The sequence below is a fragment of the Bubalus bubalis genome, chromosome 2 (genome assembly GCF_019923935.1).
Source record: "Bubalus bubalis isolate 160015118507 breed Murrah chromosome 2, NDDB_SH_1, whole genome shotgun sequence".
Lineage (NCBI taxonomy): Eukaryota > Metazoa > Chordata > Mammalia > Artiodactyla > Bovidae > Bubalus > Bubalus bubalis.
Genome location: NC_059158.1, coordinates 57,118,678 through 57,141,736, shown reverse-complemented (window position 1 = coordinate 57,141,736; position 23,059 = coordinate 57,118,678). Strand labels below are relative to the sequence as shown.

The 23,059-nt window shown below is 44.9% G+C and overlaps 1 protein-coding gene across 1 annotated transcript in view; it reads left to right on the top strand.

The window, feature by feature from the left end:
• The window catches only part of MYO7B (myosin VIIB), a 107,067-nt gene that overhangs the window by 7,392 nt on the left and 76,616 nt on the right, over positions 1 to 23,059 (top strand). Inside the window, exons 2-5 of the mRNA XM_006047410.3 lie at positions 11,521 to 11,562; positions 18,208 to 18,321; positions 19,400 to 19,552; positions 20,936 to 21,120. Coding sequence (XP_006047472.1) covers positions 11,545 to 11,562; positions 18,208 to 18,321; positions 19,400 to 19,552; positions 20,936 to 21,120 — 470 coding nt within the window. The 5' untranslated portion in view covers positions 11,521 to 11,544. The remainder of the gene's footprint in view (positions 1 to 11,520; positions 11,563 to 18,207; positions 18,322 to 19,399; positions 19,553 to 20,935; positions 21,121 to 23,059) is intronic.

The window sequence follows — 23,059 nt, the reverse complement described above, 5'->3', positions numbered from 1 at the left end:
CAGATCATGAACTCCTTATTGCCAAATTCAGACTCAAATTGAAGAAAGTAGGGAAAACCACCAGACCATTCAGATATGACCTAAATCAAATCCCTCATGATTATACAGTGAAAGTGACAAATAGATTCAAGGGATAAAATCTGATGGACAGAGTGCCTGAAGAACTATGGACAGAGGTTTGTGACATTTTACAAGAGGCAGGGATCAAGCCCATTTCTAAGGAAAAGAAATGCAGAAAGGCAAAACGGTTGTCTAAGGAGGCCTTACAAATAGCTATGAATAGAAGAGAAGCAAAAGGCAGAGGAGAAAAGGAAAGATATACTCATTTGAATGCAGAGTTCCAAACAATAGCAAGGAGAGATAAGAAAGCCTTCCTCAGCAATCAATGCAAAGAAATAGAGGAAAACAATAGAATGGGAAAGACCAGGGATCTATTCAAGAAAATTAGAGATACCAAGGGAACATTTCATGCAAAGATGGGCACAATAAAGAGCAGAAATGGTAGGGACCTAACAGAAGCAGAAGATATTAAAGAAGAGGTGGCAAGAACACACAGAAGAACCGTACAAAAAAGATCTTCATGACCCAGATAATCGTGATGGTTTGATTACTAACCTAGAGCCAGACGTCCTGGAATGTGAAGTCAAGTGGGCCTTAAGAAGCATCACTACGAACAAAATTAGTGGAGGTGATGGAATTCTAGTTGAGCTATTTTAAATCCTAAAGGATGATGTTGTGAAAGTGCTTGTCTCAATATGCCAGCAAATTTGGAAAACTCAACAGTGGCCACAGGACTGGAAAAGGTCAGTTTTCATTCCAATCCCAAAGAAAGACAATGCCAAAGAAGGGTCAAACAACCGCGCAATTGCACTCATCTCACACAATAGTAAAGTAATGCTCAAAATTCTCCAAGCCAGGCTTCAACAGTACTTGAACTGTGAACTTCCAGATGTTCAAGCTGGTTTTAGAAAAGATAGAGGAACCAGGGATCAAATTGCCAACATCTGCTGGATCACCAAAAAAACAAGAGAGTTCCAGAAAAATATCTACTTCTGCTTTATTGACTATGCTAAAGCCTTTGATTGTGTGGACCACAACAAACTGTGGAAAATTCTTCAAGAGATAGGAATATCAGACCACCTGACCTACCTCTTGAGAAATCTGTATGCAGGTCAGGAAGCAACAGTTAGAACTGGGCATAGAACAATAGACTGGTTCCAAGTAGGAAAAGGAGTACGTCAAGGCTGTATATTGTCACCCTGCTTATTTAACTTATATGCAGAGTACATCAAGAAAAACACTGGGCTGGATGAAGCTGGAATCAAGATTGCTGGGAGAAATATCAATAACCTCAGATATGCAGATGACACCACCCTTATGGCAGAAAGCAAAGAAGAACTAAAGAGCCTCTTGATGAAAGTGAAAGAGGAGAGTGAAAAGTTGGCTTAAAACTCAATATTCAGAAAACGGAGATCATGGCATCTGGTCCCATCACTTCCTGGCAAATAGATGGGGAAACAGTGGAAACAGTGACAGAATTTATTTTGGGGGGCTCCAAAATCACTGCAGATGGTGACTGCAGCCATGAAATTAAAAGACGCTTGCTCTTTGGAAGAAAAGTTATGACCAACCTAGATAGCATATTCAAAAGCAGAGACATTACTTTGCCAACAAAGATCCCTATAGTCAAAGCTATGGTTTTTCCAGTAGTCATGTATGTGAGAGTTGGAACATAAAGAAAGCTGAGCACCAAAGAACTGATGCTTTTGAACTGTGGTGTTGGAGAAGACTTTTGAGAGTCCCTTGGACTGCAAGATCAAACCAGTCAATCCTAAAGGAAATCAGTCCTGAATATTCATTGGAAGAACTGATGCTGTAGCTGAAACTCCAGTACTTTGGCCACCTGATGCGAAGAACTGACTCATTGGAAAAGACCCTGATGCTGGGCAAGATTGAAGGCAGGAGGAGAAGGGGATGACAGAGGATGAGATGGTTTGATGGCATCACCAACTCAATGGACGTGAGTTTAAGGAAGCTCTGGGAGCTTGTGAAGGACAGGGAAGCCTGGCATGCTGCAGTCCATGGGGTTGCAAAGAGTCAGACATTACTGAGTGATTGAACAACAACAACCATTATTGTATTGTTGTCAGTTTCTCCTTTTATGTCTGTTAATATTTGCTTTACATTTCTAAGTGCTTCTGTATTGGGTACATGCATGTTAATGGATGTAATATCCTCTCCTTATGTTTATCCCTTTACCATTATATAATGATCTTCTTTGTCATTTGTTACAGACATTTTTTTAAAGTCTCCTTCTTCTTAGATGAGTATTGCTAGTCCCACTGTCTTTCATTTACATTTACACAAATGTCTTTTCCCCTACCCTCACTTTCAGTCTCTGTGTGTGTTTATCTCTGAAGTGATTCTCTTGCAGATATCATATAGATGAGTCTGGTTTATAACCCAATCAGCCACCATATGCCTTTTGATAGTAGCATTGCCATTTTATTGTTTATTTTCCAGTTGATGTTGTAGTCTTTCCCTAATCTTCCTTTTTTTCCCCTTTAGTTTCTTCCCTTGTAGTTTGATGATGTTATTTAGTAGTATGCTTCTGTTTTTTCTTTCTTGCCTCTGAGTATCTATGATAGGCTTTTGATTTGTGGTTACCATAGGGTTCATGCATGTTGACCTATAACTGTATCTGTTTTAAACAGGTAGCCCTTTGATTTCAAACACATTCTAAAAGATCTACTCTTTTTTTTTTTAAATGATTACCACAGGTTTAATTAAATCAATCACTCACATAGTTACAAAAGATTTTTCTTGTGATAAGAACGTTTAAGATCTACTCTCTAAGAGGTTTTCAAATATACAATATAGGGTTGTTGACTGTAGTTACCATGCTGTACAGAGTTATTTATCTTATAACTAGAAGTTTTTACATTTTGACTGCTGCTGCTAAGTCACTTCAGTCGTGTCCGACTCTCTGCGACCCCATAGACAGCAGCCCACCAGGCTCCCCCATCCCTGGGATTCTCCAGGCAAGAACACTGGAGTGGGTTGCCATTTCCTTCTCCAATGCATGAAAGTGAAAAGTGAAAGTCAAGTGGCTCAGCTGTATCCAACTCTTAGTGACCCCATGGACTGCAGCCTACCAGCTTCCTCTGTCCATGGGATTTTCCAGGCAAGAGTACCATTGCCTTCTCCAACATTTTGACTACCTTATAGTAAAAGATCTATGCTTAAAAATTCTACCCCCCCAACCCATTTTGTGTTTTTGGTGTCATATTTCACATCTTCATGTTTATACCTTCACTGATTATTGTAGTTATACTTAGTTTTATCCTTTTTTTGTCTTTTAATCTTCATAATAACTTATTTAAATGGTTGATACTCAACCTCTACTATATATCTGTCTTTACTAGTGGGATTTTTTTCCTTTCTTATAGGTACTTACTTTTTCTTATAACTTTTTCCGTTTCTTTGAAAAGACTCTTTAACATTTCTTTTAGGGTTAGTTTAGTATTGATGAACTTGTTTTAGTTTTTTCTTATCTGAAAGGTTCTTTACCTCTCCTTCAATTTTAAATCATAAATTATAATCTTGGTGGATACAGTATCTTGATTTCATGGGTTTTTTCCCTTTCAACATTTTAAATATATCATGTCATTTCTTTTTGGCCTGTAAAGCTTCTGCAGAAAAATCAGTTGATAGTTTTATGGGGTTTCCCTTGTATATAACTCTTTGTTTTTTCTCCTGTTGTCTCTAGAATTCTCTCTTTTTCTTTAACTTTTGCCATTTCAGTTATGCTAAATCTTGGTGTGGGTTTGTTCTGTTTATCTTGTTTGGGACTCTATGCTTCCTGTACCTGGATATCTGTTTACTGCTTCAGGCTTGGGAAGTTTTCAGTCATAATTTTATTAAATGCTTTTTTTTTTTTTACTTTCTTCTCTATCTTGTCTTCTGGGACCCCTATGATGTTGATATTGGTATGCTTGATGTTATCCCAAAGATCACTTACTCTGTTTCAATTTTTTCAATTCGTTTTTCTTTTCACTGTTTTTTATGGGTGATTTTCATCATTCTACCTTCCACATCACTTATGAATTTTCTATATCTAGTCTGTTGTTCATTCCTTCCAATGTGCTTTTCATTTGTGTTATTGTATTCTTCAGATCTGACTGGTTCCTTTTTATATTTCCTAGTTCTTTGTTAAAATTCTCCCTGTGTTCATCTATTCTTTTCCCTAATTCACTTAGGAGTCTTATTACTAATGCTTTGAGTTCTTTATCTAGTAAATTATTTATTTCTCTTTCATTAATTGTATTTTTTTAGGGGTTTCCTCTTGCCCTTCCAATAAAGACAAATTCCTCTCTCTTCTCATTTTAATTATCTTTCTCTGTCTCTATGAATTTAGGTGAAATTGTTACACACAGTGGTCTTGAAGTGGTGTTCTTATGGGAGAGTGTCCCTGCACACTTTGCCTATGCCCAGTGGCTTTGCTGTGAGATTTGGATTTGATATGAGCACAAGTGGCATTTTTCCTCAGGGTGTGCCGGCAGCTATCACCGTGGTGCTAGGCGGGGCTGGAGAAAGAGCGGATAGGGCTAGAGCCAGGTGCGAAGTGGGTCTTCCCCTTTGCTCAGTGGCTAATACTGCCTTATTGAGGGTGAGGTTAGGTAACAAGTTGCTGGAACAGAAGCCCCGTGTGGCAGGTGTGAGCTGGCTGAGTCCCCTTTCAGTGTGTGTGTTTTCCCTTTCCCAGCACCAGCACCTTCAGCCCCAGAAGGGAACAGCGCTGGAGCAAGAGCAGGTGTGGGCATTCAACAAAGGTTGGGCATAGAGTATGGTGATACGGCCACAGTCAGAGCCCTGAACCGGCTCTCACATAACACCTGTGCAATCACCAGTGAGGACAGCCCCCTCCCTGCTAGGAAGCTGCGTAGCATTTGAGCCGCCAGAGTCTCACAGCAAAGCCTTTGCCCTGGTTATGGCAGCCCTCCCTCCTGTGTGGAGCTGTGACGTGAGGGGATCAGGGCTAGAGCATTCACTCTGCTCAGGCCAGGGCGTGCTCTGGAGTGGTCCTGGGAAACACGTCAGCTGACTGCGTGATCTCAGTCTGCCCTCTCCTGTCCACTTTGGGAGCAGGCAAGTGTTCATGTGCTCTTCAAAAGCAGGGTCCAGTCTTCGCACAGCCCTCCTGTTAGTCCCACTGAGCTGCCAGCAAGCTAAGGGGGCTCATCTTCCCTGTGTCATACCCAGGGCTGGGGAACCCAATGAGTGGCTCAAACTGCTTCCTTTCCAGGGAGGGTCTCTGCCTATGCAACCTCTTTTCCTCTGAGTCCCCTACTAGGGGCACAGATTCCAACCTGATCACTTCTCTTATCTTCCTACCCAATTCTGTGTATATCTTTCTTAGAGTCTTTGTCATACAGGAGTCTTCCTGTTAGTCTCCAGTTAGTTTTCTGTGAGAATTTTTCCACACATAGATGTGTTTTTGGTGTGTTTGTGGGGGGAGGTGAGTTTACTCTGCCATCTTGGTTTGGATGCTCATCTTTTTTAATATAGTCTTTCAGCATTATAAGTTTCCTTCTAAGCAAGTTCTCACTGCATTCCACAACTTTTAATAAGTTGTATCTTCATTTTCATTTAATTGAAAACACTTTAAGAATTTTTCTTGAGACTTTGATTTGTATTGTTTATGTTTCTTAATCTCAAAATATTGGGGGATTTTCCAGCTATTTTGATTTATAGTTTATTTTCTTTGTGGTCTAAGAGCAGACATTGTATGGGTTTTATTTTAAAATTTTGCTCAGGAGTGTTTATGACCCAGAAGGTGTTCTATCTTGGTGAATGTTCCATGTGAACTTGAGAAGAAGGTATATTCTGTTTTCATTAGATGAAGTATTCCATAAATGTCGATTAGATACAGTTGACTAACAATCGTATTCATTTCAACTATGTCCTTGCTGACTTTATGCCTGCCAAATACATTAATAACTGATAAAAGCATGTTGAAGTCTCCAACTATGATATTGGATTTACCTTTTTCTCCTTGTAGGTTTACCAGTTTTTGCCACATGTATTATGATTCCCTGTTATTAGGCACATACATGTTAAGTAATGTTATATCTTCTTTGGGAGCTGGCCACTTTATTATTATGTTATTCCTGTTTATATTCCTCATAATTGTCCTTGCCCTGAAGTCCACACTGTCTTAATTAAGTATAGCTACTCCAACTTTCTTTTGCTTAGTTTTAACATGGTATATTTTTCTCTATTTATCTTCAGTCTATCTGGGTCTTTATATTTATAGTGAGTTTCTTGTAGACAACATATGGTTGGAAGCCTCATGCTTTTAAAAGATGAAATCTTTGAATCTTAGCGATCATTCAGATATGAGGATTATCAGATCAGATCAGATCAGTCGCTCAGTCGTGTCCGACTCTTTGCAAGATGACTCAAATGTTTTCTTCAACAATTGATAGTTTCATTCACTGAGATGAAAAATGAAGAGGAAAGAGCAGATAGAAGACAAAGGAGATATGTATTCATGATGAGTGTGCTGTGCCCATGGCCTATCTCTGGAGATGTCCAGGGATTCGAGTCTTGGTGGATCTAAGTTCCGGACAGAGATGAGGGTTAGAGACGTTGAATACAGTCGAGAGCTTTGATCCTGTCACTGGCCCTGGGAAAGGATGGGCATGCACAAGGGGAGTGGGCAGACTGAGAGAGAACAGAATAAGGACCACTAGGTTGATAGAATTCTTTGATTTCAATGACAGAGTCCAGATGGCTTTGCTCAAGCAACAAACTGCAAAGACAACATTCTGTCTTTGTCTCATTCCCTCTTGGCCTGCCAACTTTATTCTCTCCTATCAGCTATTTTTGGGACACTAGAACCATAGCCCCTGGCAGTTCTGGAATCATATTTCAAAACTTTGAGACTAGAGAGGAACATCAATCCCCAGTTCCAATTCAGAACATTCCAGGGAAAGCCTGTGATTGGCCCTTCCTTGCATCACACCCCATCTCTGAGGTACCATGATTCATGGTCCCTATCAGAAACATTTTGGGCAAAGGGAGAAGAATTTCCCTGAAAGAAAATAGAGGAAAGCGTATCAGGCAGACTGAAAGCATCAGCATCTCCTTCAGACATCAAGAGATCAAAGTGAGGGGAAAGAGCCCTGGGAGGAGATTGAGGGCAACCTCAGAATACAAGGAAAGACAGGGAAGTGCAGTCCTGCAGAAGTCACAGGGGCGAGCTCAGGGGACAGGGCATGGCTGAGAGAGTCCTGGCACTAACGTGGACAGTGGTGTCCCTGGAGGGATTGGTGCAGTGTTGGTGGGTATGCACATGCAACCCAAGGCTTGGGAAGGTGTGAAGGGCGAGAGCGTGGAGACAGGGCAACTGTTTCAGGCAGTTCAGCTGTGGAGTAGAAATAAGAGGAAGGCAATATCTGGAGGGGGTCAGGAGGCCAAGAAAATTCATTTTAAGATAATCAAAACTTCAACTTGAAAATGTTACTGACAAGGGGGTATTGGAGTTATTTTCTGGTGGAATTATCATGTCACTAAAGCAGGCTTTTTGATACATTAAAAAATTTTAAAGCAAAACAGAAGTTTAGATTTTAATAATATTTATAGGATTTCTAAGTTTTGCTTTACAGAATTGCTTGTTTGTTTCAGCTGTCTCCTTCCCATCTCTACTCTTGGAGGAGATGGGAACAGGTCTGGAGTCCAAACACTTGTAATTTTGTATTCTTGTATCTATTCTCTGAGTACAAAATATTCCCTTCCTTGGTTAAGATTCCCGAGTTTTTTTCTTTTATAATAAAAACAAACTCCACCTTTGTCCCTAAAAAAAAGATAGACAAAACTTGCATTTTTATGTAAGAAGGAAATCAGAAGAGAAATAATGAATGAAGATGTGAGAGAGAGGGGTGATTGTATTAGTTGTCTACTGCTGCATAACAAATTACTCCAAAATTTTGCAGCTTAAAATGACAAATATTTATTTTCCCACCAATTTCTGAAATCCAAGAGTGGCTTAGATGGGTGGTTCTGAGCCAGGATCTCTCATGAGGTTTTTTGTTTGGTTGGTTGGTTTTTGCTGTTGGCTGCACTGGGTCTTATTCACAGCATGTAAGATCTTTTTTTTTGAGTTGCCACATGTGGGATCTAGCTCCCTGACCAGGGATACCCAGGCCCACTGCACTGACAGCTCAGAGCCTTGGCTGTCGGGCCTCCAGGGCAGCCCCTCAGGAGATTTGTATTCGTTTTCTAGGGTCGCCATCACAAAACGCCACGGACGAGGCAGCTTAAGCAACAGACATTTCTGTCCTCACAATTCTGGAACTAGAAGTCCCAGACCAAAGATGCTGGCAGGGTTGGTTTTTCCCGATGCCCCTCTCCTTGGTTGCAGACAGTTACCCTCTTGCTACTCTGTCCTCATTTGATCATCCCTTTGCACACACAGCTCTGGCATCTCTTTTTCTTCTTACAAGGATATCAGTCAGATTGGATTACGCCTCACCCTAATAACTTCAGTTTAATTTGACCACCTCTTTAAAGGCCTTATCTTCAAATACAGTCCCATTGTGAGATGCTGGGGTTAAGACTTCAACTTATGAACTTGAGAGGGGGAGTGGACACAATTCAATACTCAAAAAGGTTTACAGTCAGGACACTGGCTGGTGCTGTGGTCATCTGAAGCCTTGATCAGGGCTGAAAGATCTGCTTCCAAGATCACCGGCTGTTAACTAGAGACCTCTGTGGGGCTGCTTGAGTGTCCTCAGAACATGGCAGCAAGTTTCCCCAGGCTGAGCAATCTTAGAGAGAACAAGGAGGAAGCCCCAAGTCTTGGAAGCTATACTCTATCACTCCCATCTTATTCTATTTGTTAAAAGGAAGTCCCTACGTCCACACCCATGGTAGGGAGAACGAATGAGTCCATCTTTGGAAGGGAGCAGAGTCAAAGAATATGGGGGCATATTTTTATCTCCACAATAATCGATAAAGCAAAAACCCTGATGGAGGAGGCCAGAGAGGGCAGGGCTGGAAGGGTAAGCCTGGAGCTGTCAGCGGCCCCTCCCCAGGGCATCCCTTACGTGCCCACAGGTATAGGAGAAGGCAGGGATTGAACAGAGCTGGAAGTTGAGGGTGACTTCTTTCTTTTTTCAGTGATGCAGATCAAGGAGTTCTGCAGAGTGATTAGTGGGACGGAGCCTTGAAATTGGAGGGATTTTTTTTTTTTTTTTTCAGAAAGAGCTGACTAGAGCCCACTCAAGGATCCCCAAGCAGTTCTAGAGTCTTAGGGGAGGTACAGGTCATGAAATTTCCCTGGCCCCTGTTGTCAAGATGGTGTGACCCATCCTTGGAATGCTCAGCTCAGTGCTCGGACTTTGCAAGGTGAGAGCAGGACTCAACAACATTCACAGGACAGGAGTGAAGGTGGACAGAGGGGTCCACAGAGTGTGCAGCTCATTGTACTGCTTGTATTCCATTTATGGGTACTTACAAAACTACTCTGTTCCAAAAACGATTTAAGTTCCATTTCCAGGCTGGTTGAGATAGAAATGAAGCTAGGATAGTTGACTGACTGGGGAGAAAAGCAAAAGCTGAGGAGTTGTGATGAAATGAGGGAACAGTTGCCATGGGCAGAGGGCCCGGTGCTGGTCTGGGGTGTGGCAAGAGAGTGGCAGTTGGAGGATGTGGCCTCTGCAGTGCAAGCATGGAGTCCTAACCAGTAGACTGCCAGGGAACCCCTCAGAGGATGTGGCTTTTGGAGTGGAGAAGTTCTGGGACATGGGAAGACCAGGGGAAGTTGTGGGAAGTGGAGGCAGTGGAGTCTGGGAGTCCAGGACACACGGCTGGCTCAACCCCCAGGGATGGCAGGACTGGTGGGGAATGCTTGTGGGGCAGATCCTGGAGGCTGGAGATGATGTCCATGGAGGCCAGTGCCATGGGTGAGGGCGCTGAAGAACACAGATAGGCCTCAAATTCCTAGCTGGGAGGAGAAGTGAGGAGCCTGGGCCAGGCCACAGTGGGGAGTCAGAGATAGAAAATGCCCCCTGCCTCTTCCCCACTTGCCACCTCACTGGGGTATGTGAGGTTACCCCAAAGATGGACCAGCCTTTCTTTGAAAGAGCTGTAGCCTCTTTCAAGGAATCTCAGTCTGATTATCTCCTTTTACTTTTTAGGTGCTCAACAAATGCTGGAAGGTATAGATTGCCATAAACATATTAATGCCCATGCACTAAGTAAAAAATGGAATGAGAAAATTCTTTGTTCAGCAGAACAGAGAGGCAAAGACTCTCTGTCACATTTGCCCGCTGCCTACAACGAGACACTTGTCTCACCTCCCCACAGTCTGCTCAACCCAAACATGCTGACCACGCATCCTCTGTACTTTTCCCTCTGCCTTTGCTAAAGTTACAGCATCCCTAGAGAATGCCCCTTTCTTTCCACTGTGAATTCTTGCTCATCTGACAAAGCCAATGTCAGAGGACACCCTCTCCAAGGGCTTCCTTCTCTGTTTCACTCAACAGATATGTCCTAAGTTCCTCCCAGGGGCAGGTCTGCGTTACAAGCAGGGAGTATGGGACGAGCAAAAAAGCCAGCCTCTGTGTCAGGATGCTCAATGCAGAGAGGGCGGGGCTGGTGGTGGGCGGGGCTCCTCCTGAGATCAGGGCCCCGCCTTCCCTCCCTGACTAGGGGGCAGCTACTCAGGCCTGCCTGATGCTCCCTGGGTACCGGAAGCAGCCAGGCGCTGAGATAGGTTTGAAAGGAGGCAGGTCCAGACTGAATTTCCAGCTATGCTACTGATAATGGGTCACCTTTCCTTTGTTGAGTCCCATGAATGAAATGGGGGTGTCAGTGTTTTGTGGGTGCATGAGGTTTAGATCAAGTATGTTGCATCTTAAGTTCTGCTGGCTGGTTCCCTCAGCACTCCGTGTGGCGTATGGTAATGCCTGATGTTCACAGATGTCTGACCAGACACAGTCTGCGTTTCTGGGTGGCAGAGATGCTGTTCTGAGGAGGTTCAGAACCACACCACTCCCTATGTTGAGCCGAGTGCCGAGTGCAAAATAAGCGTTCAGTAAAGATGAGATAGGGCTTCCCTTGTGGCTCAGCTGGTAAAGAATCCACCTGCAATGCAGGAGACCTAGGTTGGATCCCTAGGTTGGGAAGATCCCCTGGAGAAGGGAAAGGCTACCCGCTGCAGTATTCTGGCCTGGAGAATTCCATGGACTGTATAGTCCATGGGGTCGCAAAGAGTCGGGCACGACTGAGTGACTTTCACTTCACTTCAAAGATGAGATAGGACTGAAGAAACTGAGCGAGTCTCCTCCAACACTTGCCATGGGGCTATGACACGTCCATCCATTCTTTCAAGAGTCCTTTCTTGGCCCCATGCCAGGCACTCAGGGCTACACTGATAAGCACTGTGGCCCCTCCCCGCCAGGGCTCCAGCTCATGGTCACAAAGACTGACATTTTGCTTTCTCTCTGCACACAGGCTGTCGGGAGCTGCTGCCTCAGGATGTCAGGGTTGAGACTGGTAAGAACTGCATCTCTTCCATCAAGGGGTTGTTCATGGGAGTTGCCAAATGCTGACTCAAACCACTCCCAAGGAAAGAAGAAGTAAGGCAATGTGACCTTGGAAGGAAAATACCAGACACAGGGAGTTTGAGGGAAAAGTCAAAGTCACTCAGTCGTGTCTGACTCCTTGCCACCCCAAGGACTATATAGTCCATGGAAGTCTCCAGGCCAGAATACTGGAGTGGGTAGCTGTTTCCTTCTCCAGGGGATCTTCCCAACCCAGGGATTGAACCCAGGTCTCCCATATTACAGGCAGATGCTTTACCAGCTGAACCACCAGATTGTATTACCTAAAGAAAAATGAGTTTGGCCATACCTGGCCTTGGCAGGATGGCCACGTGCACAGAGTAATCCCTCACTTGTACTCAGGGCTTAAAATGTCTTGACAAAACACATACTATATTTAAAATAGGTGTTCCACAAGGATATACTCTATAGCACAGTATTATAAGATACTAAATATCTTATAATAACCTATCATGGAAGAGAATGTAAAAAAAGAATTGTTGTTCAGTCACCAAGTTGGTCTGATTCTTTGTGACCCTATGGACTGCAGCATGCCAGGCTTCCCTGCCCCTCACCATCTCCTAGAGTTTGCCCAAGTTCATGTTCATTGAATCAGTGATGCCATCCAACCATCTCATCTTCTGTCATCCTCTTCTGCCTTCAATCTTTCCCAGCATCAGGGTCTTTTCCAGTGAGTCAGCTAAACAGCATTAGGTCGCCAAAGTATTGAAGCTTCAGCTTCAGCATCTGTCCTTCCAATGAGTATTTAGGGCTGATTCCCTTTAAGACCAACTAGTTTGATCTCCTTGCAGTCCAAGGGACTCTCAAGAGCCTTCTCCAGCACCACAGTTTGAAAGCATCAGTTCTTTGGCGCTCTACCTTCTTTATGGTCCAGTTCTCACATCCGTACATGAATATACATATATATATATAACTACATGAATATATATATATATAACTGAATCACTTGGCTACATACCTGAAATTAATACACCATTGTAAATCAAATGTATTTCAGTAAAATTTTTAAAAAATAAAATGAAAAATAAAAGAACCTGGAAAAAAATATCTTGACAACAGTATTTTTCACTTGTTAACTTCTCCACTTATCTAAATAAAGGCAGCCCAGAGCTACTTCTAGGCCCATCTTTTCTCCTGTGGGAAGAAAAGCCTGGTGGGTGGGCACACGAGACAAGCCACAGTGCGCATTTCAGCCAATGGCTGGAATAGCCAGCTCACCTCGAAAGACTGAGGATCAGGTGTCTCAGAAGTGGATTCTTTGCGTCTTTGAGATTCCTTGTAGTGATTTCTGTCTCAGGCTAGGTCAGGAGCTCTTCTGCATCACGGGCAGAAGTCAGTTGTCAGGTATTTCTTATCACAAGAGCAGTGAAGACCTAGATCCCTCTGCTTTCTGTGACTCATTCTCTATTTCTTTTCTAAAAATGTTATTTATTTATTTGGCTGCACTGGGCCTTAGTTGAGGCCCACAAGATCTTTGTTGCATCATGTGGGATCTTTACTTGTGTCATGCAAACTCTTAGTTGTGGTGTGTGGGATGTAGTTCCCTGATCAGAGATGGAACCTGGTCCCCCTGCTTTGGGAGCGTGGAGTCTTAACTACTGGACCACCAGGGAAGTCCCTCATGCTCTATTTCTTCTTTTTTTTAAATCATTTATTTATTTATTACTTATTTTTGGCTGCGCTGGGTCTCCATGGCTTTGTGCAGGCTTTTTTTCCCCTCTAGTTGTGGTGAGCTGAGGCTATTCTTCATTGTGGTGCTTGAGCTTCCGTTGTGGTGGCTTCTCTAGGTGCAGAGCACAGGCTCTAGGCAGGGGCTTCAGGGGTCGCGGCACGCAGACTCTAGAGTGTGGGCTCAGTAGTCGTGGTGCAGGGGTTTATTGCCCTGAGGCACGTGGAACCTTCCTGGGCCAAGGATTAAACCCTGTTGCAGTGGCAGGCAGATTCTTATCACTGTGCCACCAGGGAAGTCCCCATCCTTTATTTCTTGAATCTCCATATCGACTTTTTTTTTTGCAGCTGATAGCTTTTTCTTTACCTCTTCTTGCTCATTCTTTCCCTGATTCAGCTGCTTCTGCAGTCATCTTTTTCTTCCAGTAGAGTTCATAAAGAAGCTCTACTTTCTGCTGCTTGGTTTCTCATTTATTTCCTAGTAGAGCTTTGGCCAAATGGAGTGATTGAAAGTCCCATTACAGCTCTTTTATGTATTCTTCTGGCTCATGTTGGGCTGACATCTTAAAATTCAGTATGAATTGGAAATGGTCTCTCTCTCTTTTTCATCTCTGGTTAGTATCAAGCTTGTATGAGATGCCCATCATCTGTCTTTGATAGTTTTCTCACTTTGGTGATTTCAGCAGCTGTTGCAGCCACACAGTGCAGTTTTCACACTGGAATTTCATCCTTGTAAGAAAACTTCTCCAGGTCTCTGAAGTTCCTGCTGTGATTCAGTTAGTTCACTGAAACCAGTATGTTGTTCAGGCTGGTCTTCTATATCCTGTAGCAACTGTTTTTGCTGTTCTTTTTCACTTAGATTTCAGTTTTACACAGTCATTATGCTAAGTCACTTCAGTCATGTCCGACTCTGTGCGACCCCAGAGACGGCAGCCCACCAGGCTCCCCCGTCCCTGGGATTCTCCAGGCAAGGACACTGGAGTGGGTTGCCATTTCCTTCTCCAATGCATGAAAGTGAAAAGTGAAAGTGAAGTCACTCAGTCGTGTCTGACCCCCAGTAACCCCATGGACTGCAGCCCAACAGGCTCCTCCATCCATGGGATTTTCCAGGCAAGAGTACTGGAGTGGGGTGCCATTGCCTTCTCTGATACAGTCATTATAGGCACACAGTTTAAAGAATCAGTCTCCCACTTCCTTTCCCAGAGAGGTGACCACCACTGACCTTCTAGTTAATTCTTTGATACTTCTCTCCATGTGTACAGGGCCACTTGAGTTTTTTATTCCAGGCATCACCTATTATTGATTTCCCACTGGGTGAGGAAGGTCTTAGCTCCTCACTCCTTTCCTTGCCCACAACACTCACAGTGTCTCTCCTTTCTCCCCAAATTGTTAAATCCCAGATTACAGGGTTTACTTATTTTATCTAAGGAAATGCTCCTCTCAAACCCAACTTATGATTCTCTGGGGAAGGGTGGGACAGGGATAGTTAGGGAGTATGGGATTGGCATGTACACTCTGATATATTTAAAGTGGATAACCAGCAAGGACCTGGTGTATAGTACAGGAAATTCTGCTCAGTATTATGTAACAATCTAAATGGGAAAAGAATTTGAAAAAGAATAAATACGTGTATAGGTATAACTGAATCACTCTGTGATACACCTGAAACTAACACAGCATTGTTAATCAACTATACTCCAATATAAAAGAAAACGTTTTTATAAAAACAGAAAATGTTCCTCTTGGTTGATCCCTGTAGTGTACTCTAAGTGCTAGACTGTAATTATCTTGCTCCCTATCTGCTTTGTTTTCTCTGTACTTATCACAACATAACTGTACCTCACCCTACCCCCACCCAGCTTTCTCCCAGGTATGTCAACATCCTTGTAAAATGATTCATCTGGGAGTTCAGTCAATGTCATCCTCAGGAGGAGCTTTCTCCCAGAGCTGCCGATGCCATATCTACACTTGCATCTCCTGCTTCTGAGGCACACGTCTCAGGGTCATGGGGTCTCCTCCACAACCACCCCGGACATTTCTTTCACCTCTCCTTTACCCGAGTCCCTTTGCTTGGACCCAAGGTTTTTCTCTTTCCTGGTTTACTCGCTTGTTTTGATCAAGCACGACCTGTAATAGCTTCCTGAGATAGGCTGCATATGAAGCAAACATTTTTAACAACTTGCACGTCTAAAACTATGTTTATTCACATTTGAATATCAGCTGGACTTAGGGTTAGATATATATCCCTAGATATATATATATATATGTATATCTAGATATATCCATACTAGATATAATTTTACCTGAAAATTGTGAAAACATGTACTCCTTCTGATTTCCAGTATTGCTATGGAGAAGTTGGAAACCCTTCTAATTCTTGAGCCTTTGTATGAAACTTAATTTTTCTCTCTGAAAGTTTTTGTGATCTTTTCCCTATCCCAAATATTTTGAAACTTCATGATTGTGTATGTTGGTGTGGATTTATATTCAATCTTGGTACTGTTGACTTAAATTTGTCCCCTAATTATTTTTTCTAAAAGACTTATGAGAAAATATTCATCTTAAAAATGTTTATTATCTTTATACGGAGATGACAATTGGGCTGGGTAAAAAAGTTATTGGATTATTTTTTCTATTTTTGTAATTGTGCTAAAAAATATCACATTCAATTTTCCATCTGAACCATTTTTAAGTATACAGTTCAATATTGTTATATATATTCACAGTGCTGTGTGACAGATGTGAGAACATTTTCATCTTGTGCACTTGAAACTCTTCACTAATTAAACATGACTCTCCATCTGTTTTCCTCTAGCCCCTGCAACTGCCTTTCTACTCTCTGTTTGTGTGATTTTAACTGCTTTAGACACTTTCTCTGAATGGAATCATACAGTTTTGTCCTTCTGTGACTGGCTTCTCTTGCTTGGTATAATGTCTTTGAGGTCCATCCATATTGTAGCTTATGACAGAATTTCCTCCTTTTTTAAGGCTGCATGCAATCTCAAAGCGAAGAGCTGACTCATTGGAAAACACCCTGATGCTGGGAAAGATTGAGGGCAGGAGGAGACGGGGATGACAGACGATGAGATGGTTGGGTGGCATCACTGACTCAGTGGACATGGGTTTGGATAGACTCTGGCAGTTGGTGATGGACAGGGAACCTGGCATGCTGCAGTCCATGGGGTCACAAAGAGTTGGACAGGACTGAGTGACTGAACTGAACTGAACTAATATTCCATAGTGTACTATTTGCTGTGCTATATCATTTCATATAAGGTATTTGGGCATCTATGGATTTGGTATCTGCAGGGGCTTCTGCAGTCAATCCCCTGATGATTCTGAACGATAACTGTGTATTTTACATTTTTATTTATTCATCTGCCGAAGGACATTTGAGTTGCTTTTACCTCTTGGCTATTATGAATAATGCTGCAGTTAACATAGAAATGCAAATATGTCTTTGAGATCCTGCTTTGAATTTCTTTGGAAATTTACCCAGAAGTGGAATTGCTGGATCATAATTCTAATTTTAGTGTATTGAGGAGCCTTCATGCTGTTTTCCCCAGTGGTGTCACAATTTTACATTTCCACCAACACTATACAAGGGCTCCAGTTTCTCTGCATCCTCACAAGCATTTGTTATTTTCTGTTCTTTTTATAACGGCCATTCTGATAGCTGTATTGCTCTTTTCCTGAGGTCTTTGTAGGAGTTGTTCAGCCCTCATTATTGATTTGAATTTGTCCTGAATTATCTCCTTATAAGGGCACTTGTCTTTTTATCTGCCTACCCCTCAAAAAATTAACTCTAGGATCAGTATCTGTCCTAGAGTTGATTTTTCTTTGTCATCATTTCAAAGAAAGGATGGTGTGTCTTCAACCCATAGATCCAAACCTTCATTAACTTCTGGAAAGTTGTCTTGAATTATATCTTTAAGTGATTTTTCTGTTTTTTCCCCCCTGTTTTCCTTCTTTGTGCACTTAAATTATTTGTATTTTCACCTGCCTTCCATATCTATGCTCTTCTGCCTCATCCTGATTGTTTGAATTTCTTTGTCACTTTGCTCCCTTTTCTTTTCCTGTCACCCATGACCTTTACCCTGATTTTAGCAGTGCTTATTTCCCTGTTGTTGCTCCGGTTTGCTTTCACTTCTGGCTCATGCTTACTTGTTTTCCTCCATTTCTCTTTTGAGCTCTGCCAATTCATGTCTCATCCTTTTCAGCTGTCTCAGTGTCTAATATCTGAGCTCAGCAAATTTTTGGAAATCGTGGGGAAATACTTGGTTATGACTTTCCACTGTTCTGTGGTGTTTGGTTTTCCCCTGGTGAGTGTCACTCACCTGCTCCTTTCCTCCTTTTACATTTCAGTATCTTTGTGTGTAGACCTGTGCTTTTTCCTTTGGGATTACTCCTCTTTGAGTAGGGTGAGCTTTCTTGGATCAGAAAGAGGTTCATGTGGGTTAATGCCGTGTTGCAGGCCAGGAAGAAACCTACTGAGATTTTAGTCTTTGCTTTCTCCACCGTCCATGGGGTCACACAGAGTCGGACACGACTGAAGTGACTTAGCAGCAGCAGACACTGGGTTTGGGTACTATAGGGCTAGCCAAAGGGCAGAGACTCTCTTTTTGCACCTCACGGGGGACACTTTCCTGCAAAAACCAGGCCAGCGGAGCTTCCCCTGCCATCACCCATTAACATCTTGACAAGAACAAGAAAGGACTGGGGAGGGGTGGGTAGGAGAGAGGGAAGAAGAAAAAACAAGAGGAGGAGGAGAAGGGGAAGCAGGGAGGACAAGAGAGAGAGCACATCCCAGTCACTTGGCATCTCTTGGTTGAAGGGACAGCCCCCAGGGAGGTAAGTCTTGAGCAGGAAGGGGAAGGTGGAACGTGGATCTGACCTCTCTGCCCTCCAGGGTGACCACGTGTGGCTGAACCCCACCCCTGCTGACAAGACCAGGGTGGCCATTGGGGGCATCATCAAAGAAACCAAGCCTGGCAAAATTTTGGTTGAAGATGATGAGGGCAAGGTGAGTATGGCTATACATTCCTCAGAGGCTCAGCCTTCTCAGCTCCCGTCCAGAACCCAGAGCCCCCTCCCTTCTCTGGTGCTGCTCCCAACACCAGGGATTCTAGAGCCCAAGTCTGGGAACCACGTGGCAGGATAGACCACAGGGGAGTCCTGTCATGGCGGGCATTGTGTGTCTGTCTAGGGAACTGTTTCTATAGGGAAGAAGCAGGGAGCATGTTGGAAGACAGAAAATTAGGACAATTAGGGGAGCAGGAAAGATTGAAGTGGGAAAAGGGTGGAGGCAGAGAGGGGAAAGGGCCAGAAACTTGTTTTCAAAGTAATGCAAGGTGAGCAGGAAGGACAGGAGAAGCGAGGAAGAGAAAGGTGCATGAGAAAGATGCCTGGAGGGGGGCCCCCCAGCACATGAGGAGGAGAAGGAGACCCATCTCACATAAGCAAAGCAGCCCAGATGAGAGAGTAGGAAGCTCAGGGTGACCTGTTGGGGAACCAGCTCAGTCACCTGGCAGGCTGGGGAGGAGCAGGGAAGGGGCAGAGGGGAAGGACTTACAGACTGGGGCCTGCAGCTGGTCACTGAAGTTCTCCCTGGGCAGCCCTCTTTGCTGAGGGTCTGCAAAGTGAAGCATGTAGAGACTTGGCCTCCGAGGAGAAAATTCTAGAGTGTGATCTGTGAACCCTATAGTATGGAAGCCAGTCAAATATTAACAATAATGTCTCCTATTTGCAAAATGACATAACATCATTTATATAAAAAACATTTACTTGCACACTTTTATCCCAGCTATCTGTGAGACCACAGCTGCAAGCTGCCCCGATCCCAATTGTAGCCATATCTAACTCCCGGCTCCACACTCCTCTGACCCTGGCCTGAACTTCACCCCTAGCCCCAGTACACACTGACCCCTGGCCCTAGACACGTGCCGACTCCAGCCTCGGCTTGACTCGATCCTTTGACCATCACCACAGACCAACCCTGGCCAGGTGCGGGCCACCAGGTCAGCCAGTCCACTGAGGACATGGAGGAGAGTTTAGCCCTGGCAGAGGTCACCTCTCAGGAGAGCCTGTGCCCTTTGTTGCAGGAACACTGGATCCAAGCAGAGGACCTTGGCACCCTCAGCTCCATGCACCCCAATTCAGCTCAGGGCGTGGATGACATGATCCGCCTGGGGGACCTGAATGAGGCAGGCATGGTGCACAACCTCCTGATCCGCTACCAGCAGCACAAGATCTACGTGAGTCTCCCTTGGCCATGTGTGCCCCCACGGCATGCTTGGGCCACACATGCTGCGCCGGCTGGGGAAGCAAACCGTGCCCCAGGCACGCCTGGCTTAGTCCCTGCGCCCCACACCCTTACGGTGTGAGGATGCTCATCAATCCCTGCTCCCCAGTCCGAAATAAGCAGGTGCATAAAGGCTTCAAGGTTGCAGAAAGCTGACCCGCACGTGCCAGCACAGCGCACAGGACGCAGTATACAGATGAAGTGCTGCCTCTCCCCTGCATCCGTGGCTGAGCAAGAGGCCTGCTCTGGTGGCCGAGGGGATCAGAGGCTGTGGGAGAGTAGTTTTCTGCCTGGTTTCCTTCTGGTTACATGGCAGAGACAGGGTCACCAAGCAGAAGACCCTGCCCTTCTATGAAGTGATGACCAGGAGGGCCGTGTAGGTAGATGTGGGTGTTTCTCCCAAGGCCTTGTGATGGATGCAAAGCTAGCATCCCTGCTCCAACGCAGACTTACCAGGTGAGGTGGTATTCCAAAACTGACACCAGCCTTGCCGTGAGTGGGTGTGACCCAGGGGTGTCACCACCTGCCTGGGCCTCTCACAGGGAGAGGCGGCTCACTGACCTCTGACCAGCCCTGATCCTGGGATGCTCAGAGCAGGGGCCTCTGAATAGAGGGCAGGGTGGGAGAGGAGGAGAGAGGCCTTGGAGGGCAGGGACCAGGCACTCAGAGTTCACACTGGCTGAGTGTGCCTTGGCTCCTGGGACTAATAACAGCAATAAATTAAGTTGAATTGCAGCTTATCCTTTACCAAAGAGCTTACACTTGCATTCTTTTATCTGGTTGTCATAGTCCTGAGTCCTCTCCTTTCCTAAAATGAAAACGAAGGCACTGTACACGACTATTGAGGTGACTGTCCCCATCCCAACCCAGAGGGGCTGGCAGGCCCAGTGGAGGCTCCACGTGGGCAAGTGACCCTGAACTAAGGTCCAAGAGGACTCTGAGGGCTCCAATGGTGTCCCAGCCTCACTGAGGCCCCTGTGGGAGGCAGGTGAAGACTTGCTTCATACATTCAGTCTAGTTTCATTGAGCCTCTTCTAAATACCAGACAGAGCGCAAAACATTAACCACAATGTTAGTGTTAGTGCTAAACATAAACCACCTCATTTAATGTTCCTGTGAAGGCATCCTCACCCAGGAGCTCTTGTTCTTGGTGAGCATCCTTTCCAGGATGCTCCAGGGGAAGGATCTGAGCCGCCAAGAGTGTCATCTCTCAGCCCAGAATCAGTCCCTGCCTCCCTGCCAGAGTCAACCCTGCCTGGTGCCCTTGCAGAGTGACATCCAAAGTCAGCACCGATCCTCAGATTAGGGGCCACTAACCACCTCCTCCCTTCCCCAGACATACACAGGCTCCATCCTGGTGGCAGTGAACCCGTTCCAGGTGCTGCCCCTCTACACCGTGGAGCAGGTCCAGCTGTACTACAAGCACCATGTGGGTGAGCTACCGCCGCATATCTTTGCCATCGCCAACAGCTGCTACTTCAACATGAAGAAGAACAAGAGGGACCAGTGTTGCATTATCAGGTGAGGTTCTGGGTGGGCCACCCACCATTTCTGAGCATCTCGTAAAGAAGGGAGCGTCTTCTCTCCCAAAACCTCTCCAGACCAGCGTGCGAGTTAGAGACCCCCAATCAATGAGCTCCCCCTGCATCTGGCACCTGCGGCTCCTCCACCCTGAAAGGTCCCTCCGAGGTGTCCTTCCTTCAGAGCCTACTCTTCTCCTATCATCAGGGCCTGAACAGCCCCAGCCTTCTGTGAATGTTTCCTGAGACAAGAAAGGAAGAATGGGGATGGGTTGGTTTAGAAATGGGACCCAGGATAGGCACTTGGGGTGCAAGGATCAAACAGGTGAGATCCCTGAAAAACAACCTCAGGAGGACTTCCCTGGTGGTCCAGTGGTTAAGACCCCCTGCTTCTAATGCAGGGGGCTCAGATCCAACTGCTGATTGGGGAACTAAGATCTCACATGCTGCTACCAAAAATAAAAAACAAAAATGGAACAACTTTAGGCAGATCTCAGAGAGGATGGCTCTCAGGCTGCTGGACCCAGAAGGGATGTGTCTCTCTCCAGTCCAGACACTAATCCTGACTCAGAGAGAGACTCACTGCCTGGCCTGGCTTCTCTGCCTCCTGCCCTCCCAGCACTCATGGAAGGGAGGCTGAGCAGGAAAGGAAGGGGGAGAGGGAATTTGGCTCCAGGGCCCCTTGCTTGGGGCTCTAGTAAAGTCATCTCTTCATTCATTCATTTATTCATTCAAGATTCTGCTGTGCTCCAGTTGTGTGTCCATCTCTGTCCTAAGATGGCTAGACAGCAGCCAAGGAAAGGGACTAGAATCCCTGCCTTGTGGAGCTTACATTCTAGAAGGGGAGACAGGCAATACATAGATAAATTGTTTTGGCAGATAATAAGAACTTTGAAGAAAAACACTGCAGGGAAAGAGGAAAGAGAGCGATGGGGTCGCTGCCCTAGGTGGAAGGGCAGATTGGGTTGGCCTCTCCGAGGAGGGGCCATTGGAGCATTAGAATGGCCATTGGCCATTAGAATGAGGTCCTACAGTGTAGGTTATCCTGTTTCATGTTCTCAGCAACTCTCTCAAGTAGGTACTCCTATTCCCGGTTTACTGTTGGGGAGACCTCCTACCAGAGAGGTGGATATTCTTTCCTAGTGACACACAGCTGTCAAGCAGGAGCGGCAAACCCAGAGCTCTGGAAGAGAAGACGGAGAGGTGGCCTGGCCAGGAAGCGTCACCCCCCCGGACAGCAGCGCCTGCAGAAGAGCCCAGGGCACTGGGACGTGGGCGAGGCCCTGAGTCCTCCGCCCTCAGAGCCACCTCCCCATGCAGGGGCATCATGTGAAGTGTCACTGCTTACGTCACACACACCTTCAGGGAAGAGGAACATTTGGATCAAAACTTTTTAAAAACTTAATACTTTCAGATGAAAGCTTGTTTGTCCGGAGTTTGCTTCAGTGTAGTACAAGAGGGATGTCCCTGGCAGTCCTGGGGTTTAGAATTTGTGCTCTCCGTGCAGGGGCTGCGGGTGTAATTTCTGCTCGAGGAACTAGCATCCTGCACAATGTGGGGGGAAAAACTGTACAGAATGGGATCAAAATTGGTCAGGAGTTGCAGCTGGGAATGGGACGCTAGGAGTTCATTAAGAAAGCTGTAAAGTGCAGGAGCCCCCTGGGGATCTTGTGAAAATGCAGATTCGGCTGAGTAGAGCAAGGGAGCCTTGAAGTTTGCATTTCCAACTAGGCAGCAGGTGCTGCTGGCATATAGGCCATACTTTTATTAGCAGCATACTGCAGCATTCTGCCTTCATTTGTAACGTTTGACGCTTTCTATAATTTAAAAAAGTTCATAAAAGCAACATTTCTCCCTTTATAATAATAATAGTGTCAATTACTGCAACCCTGAGTGTATGCTATATGCCAGACATAAGTATAGTTTTCAATTTAAACACT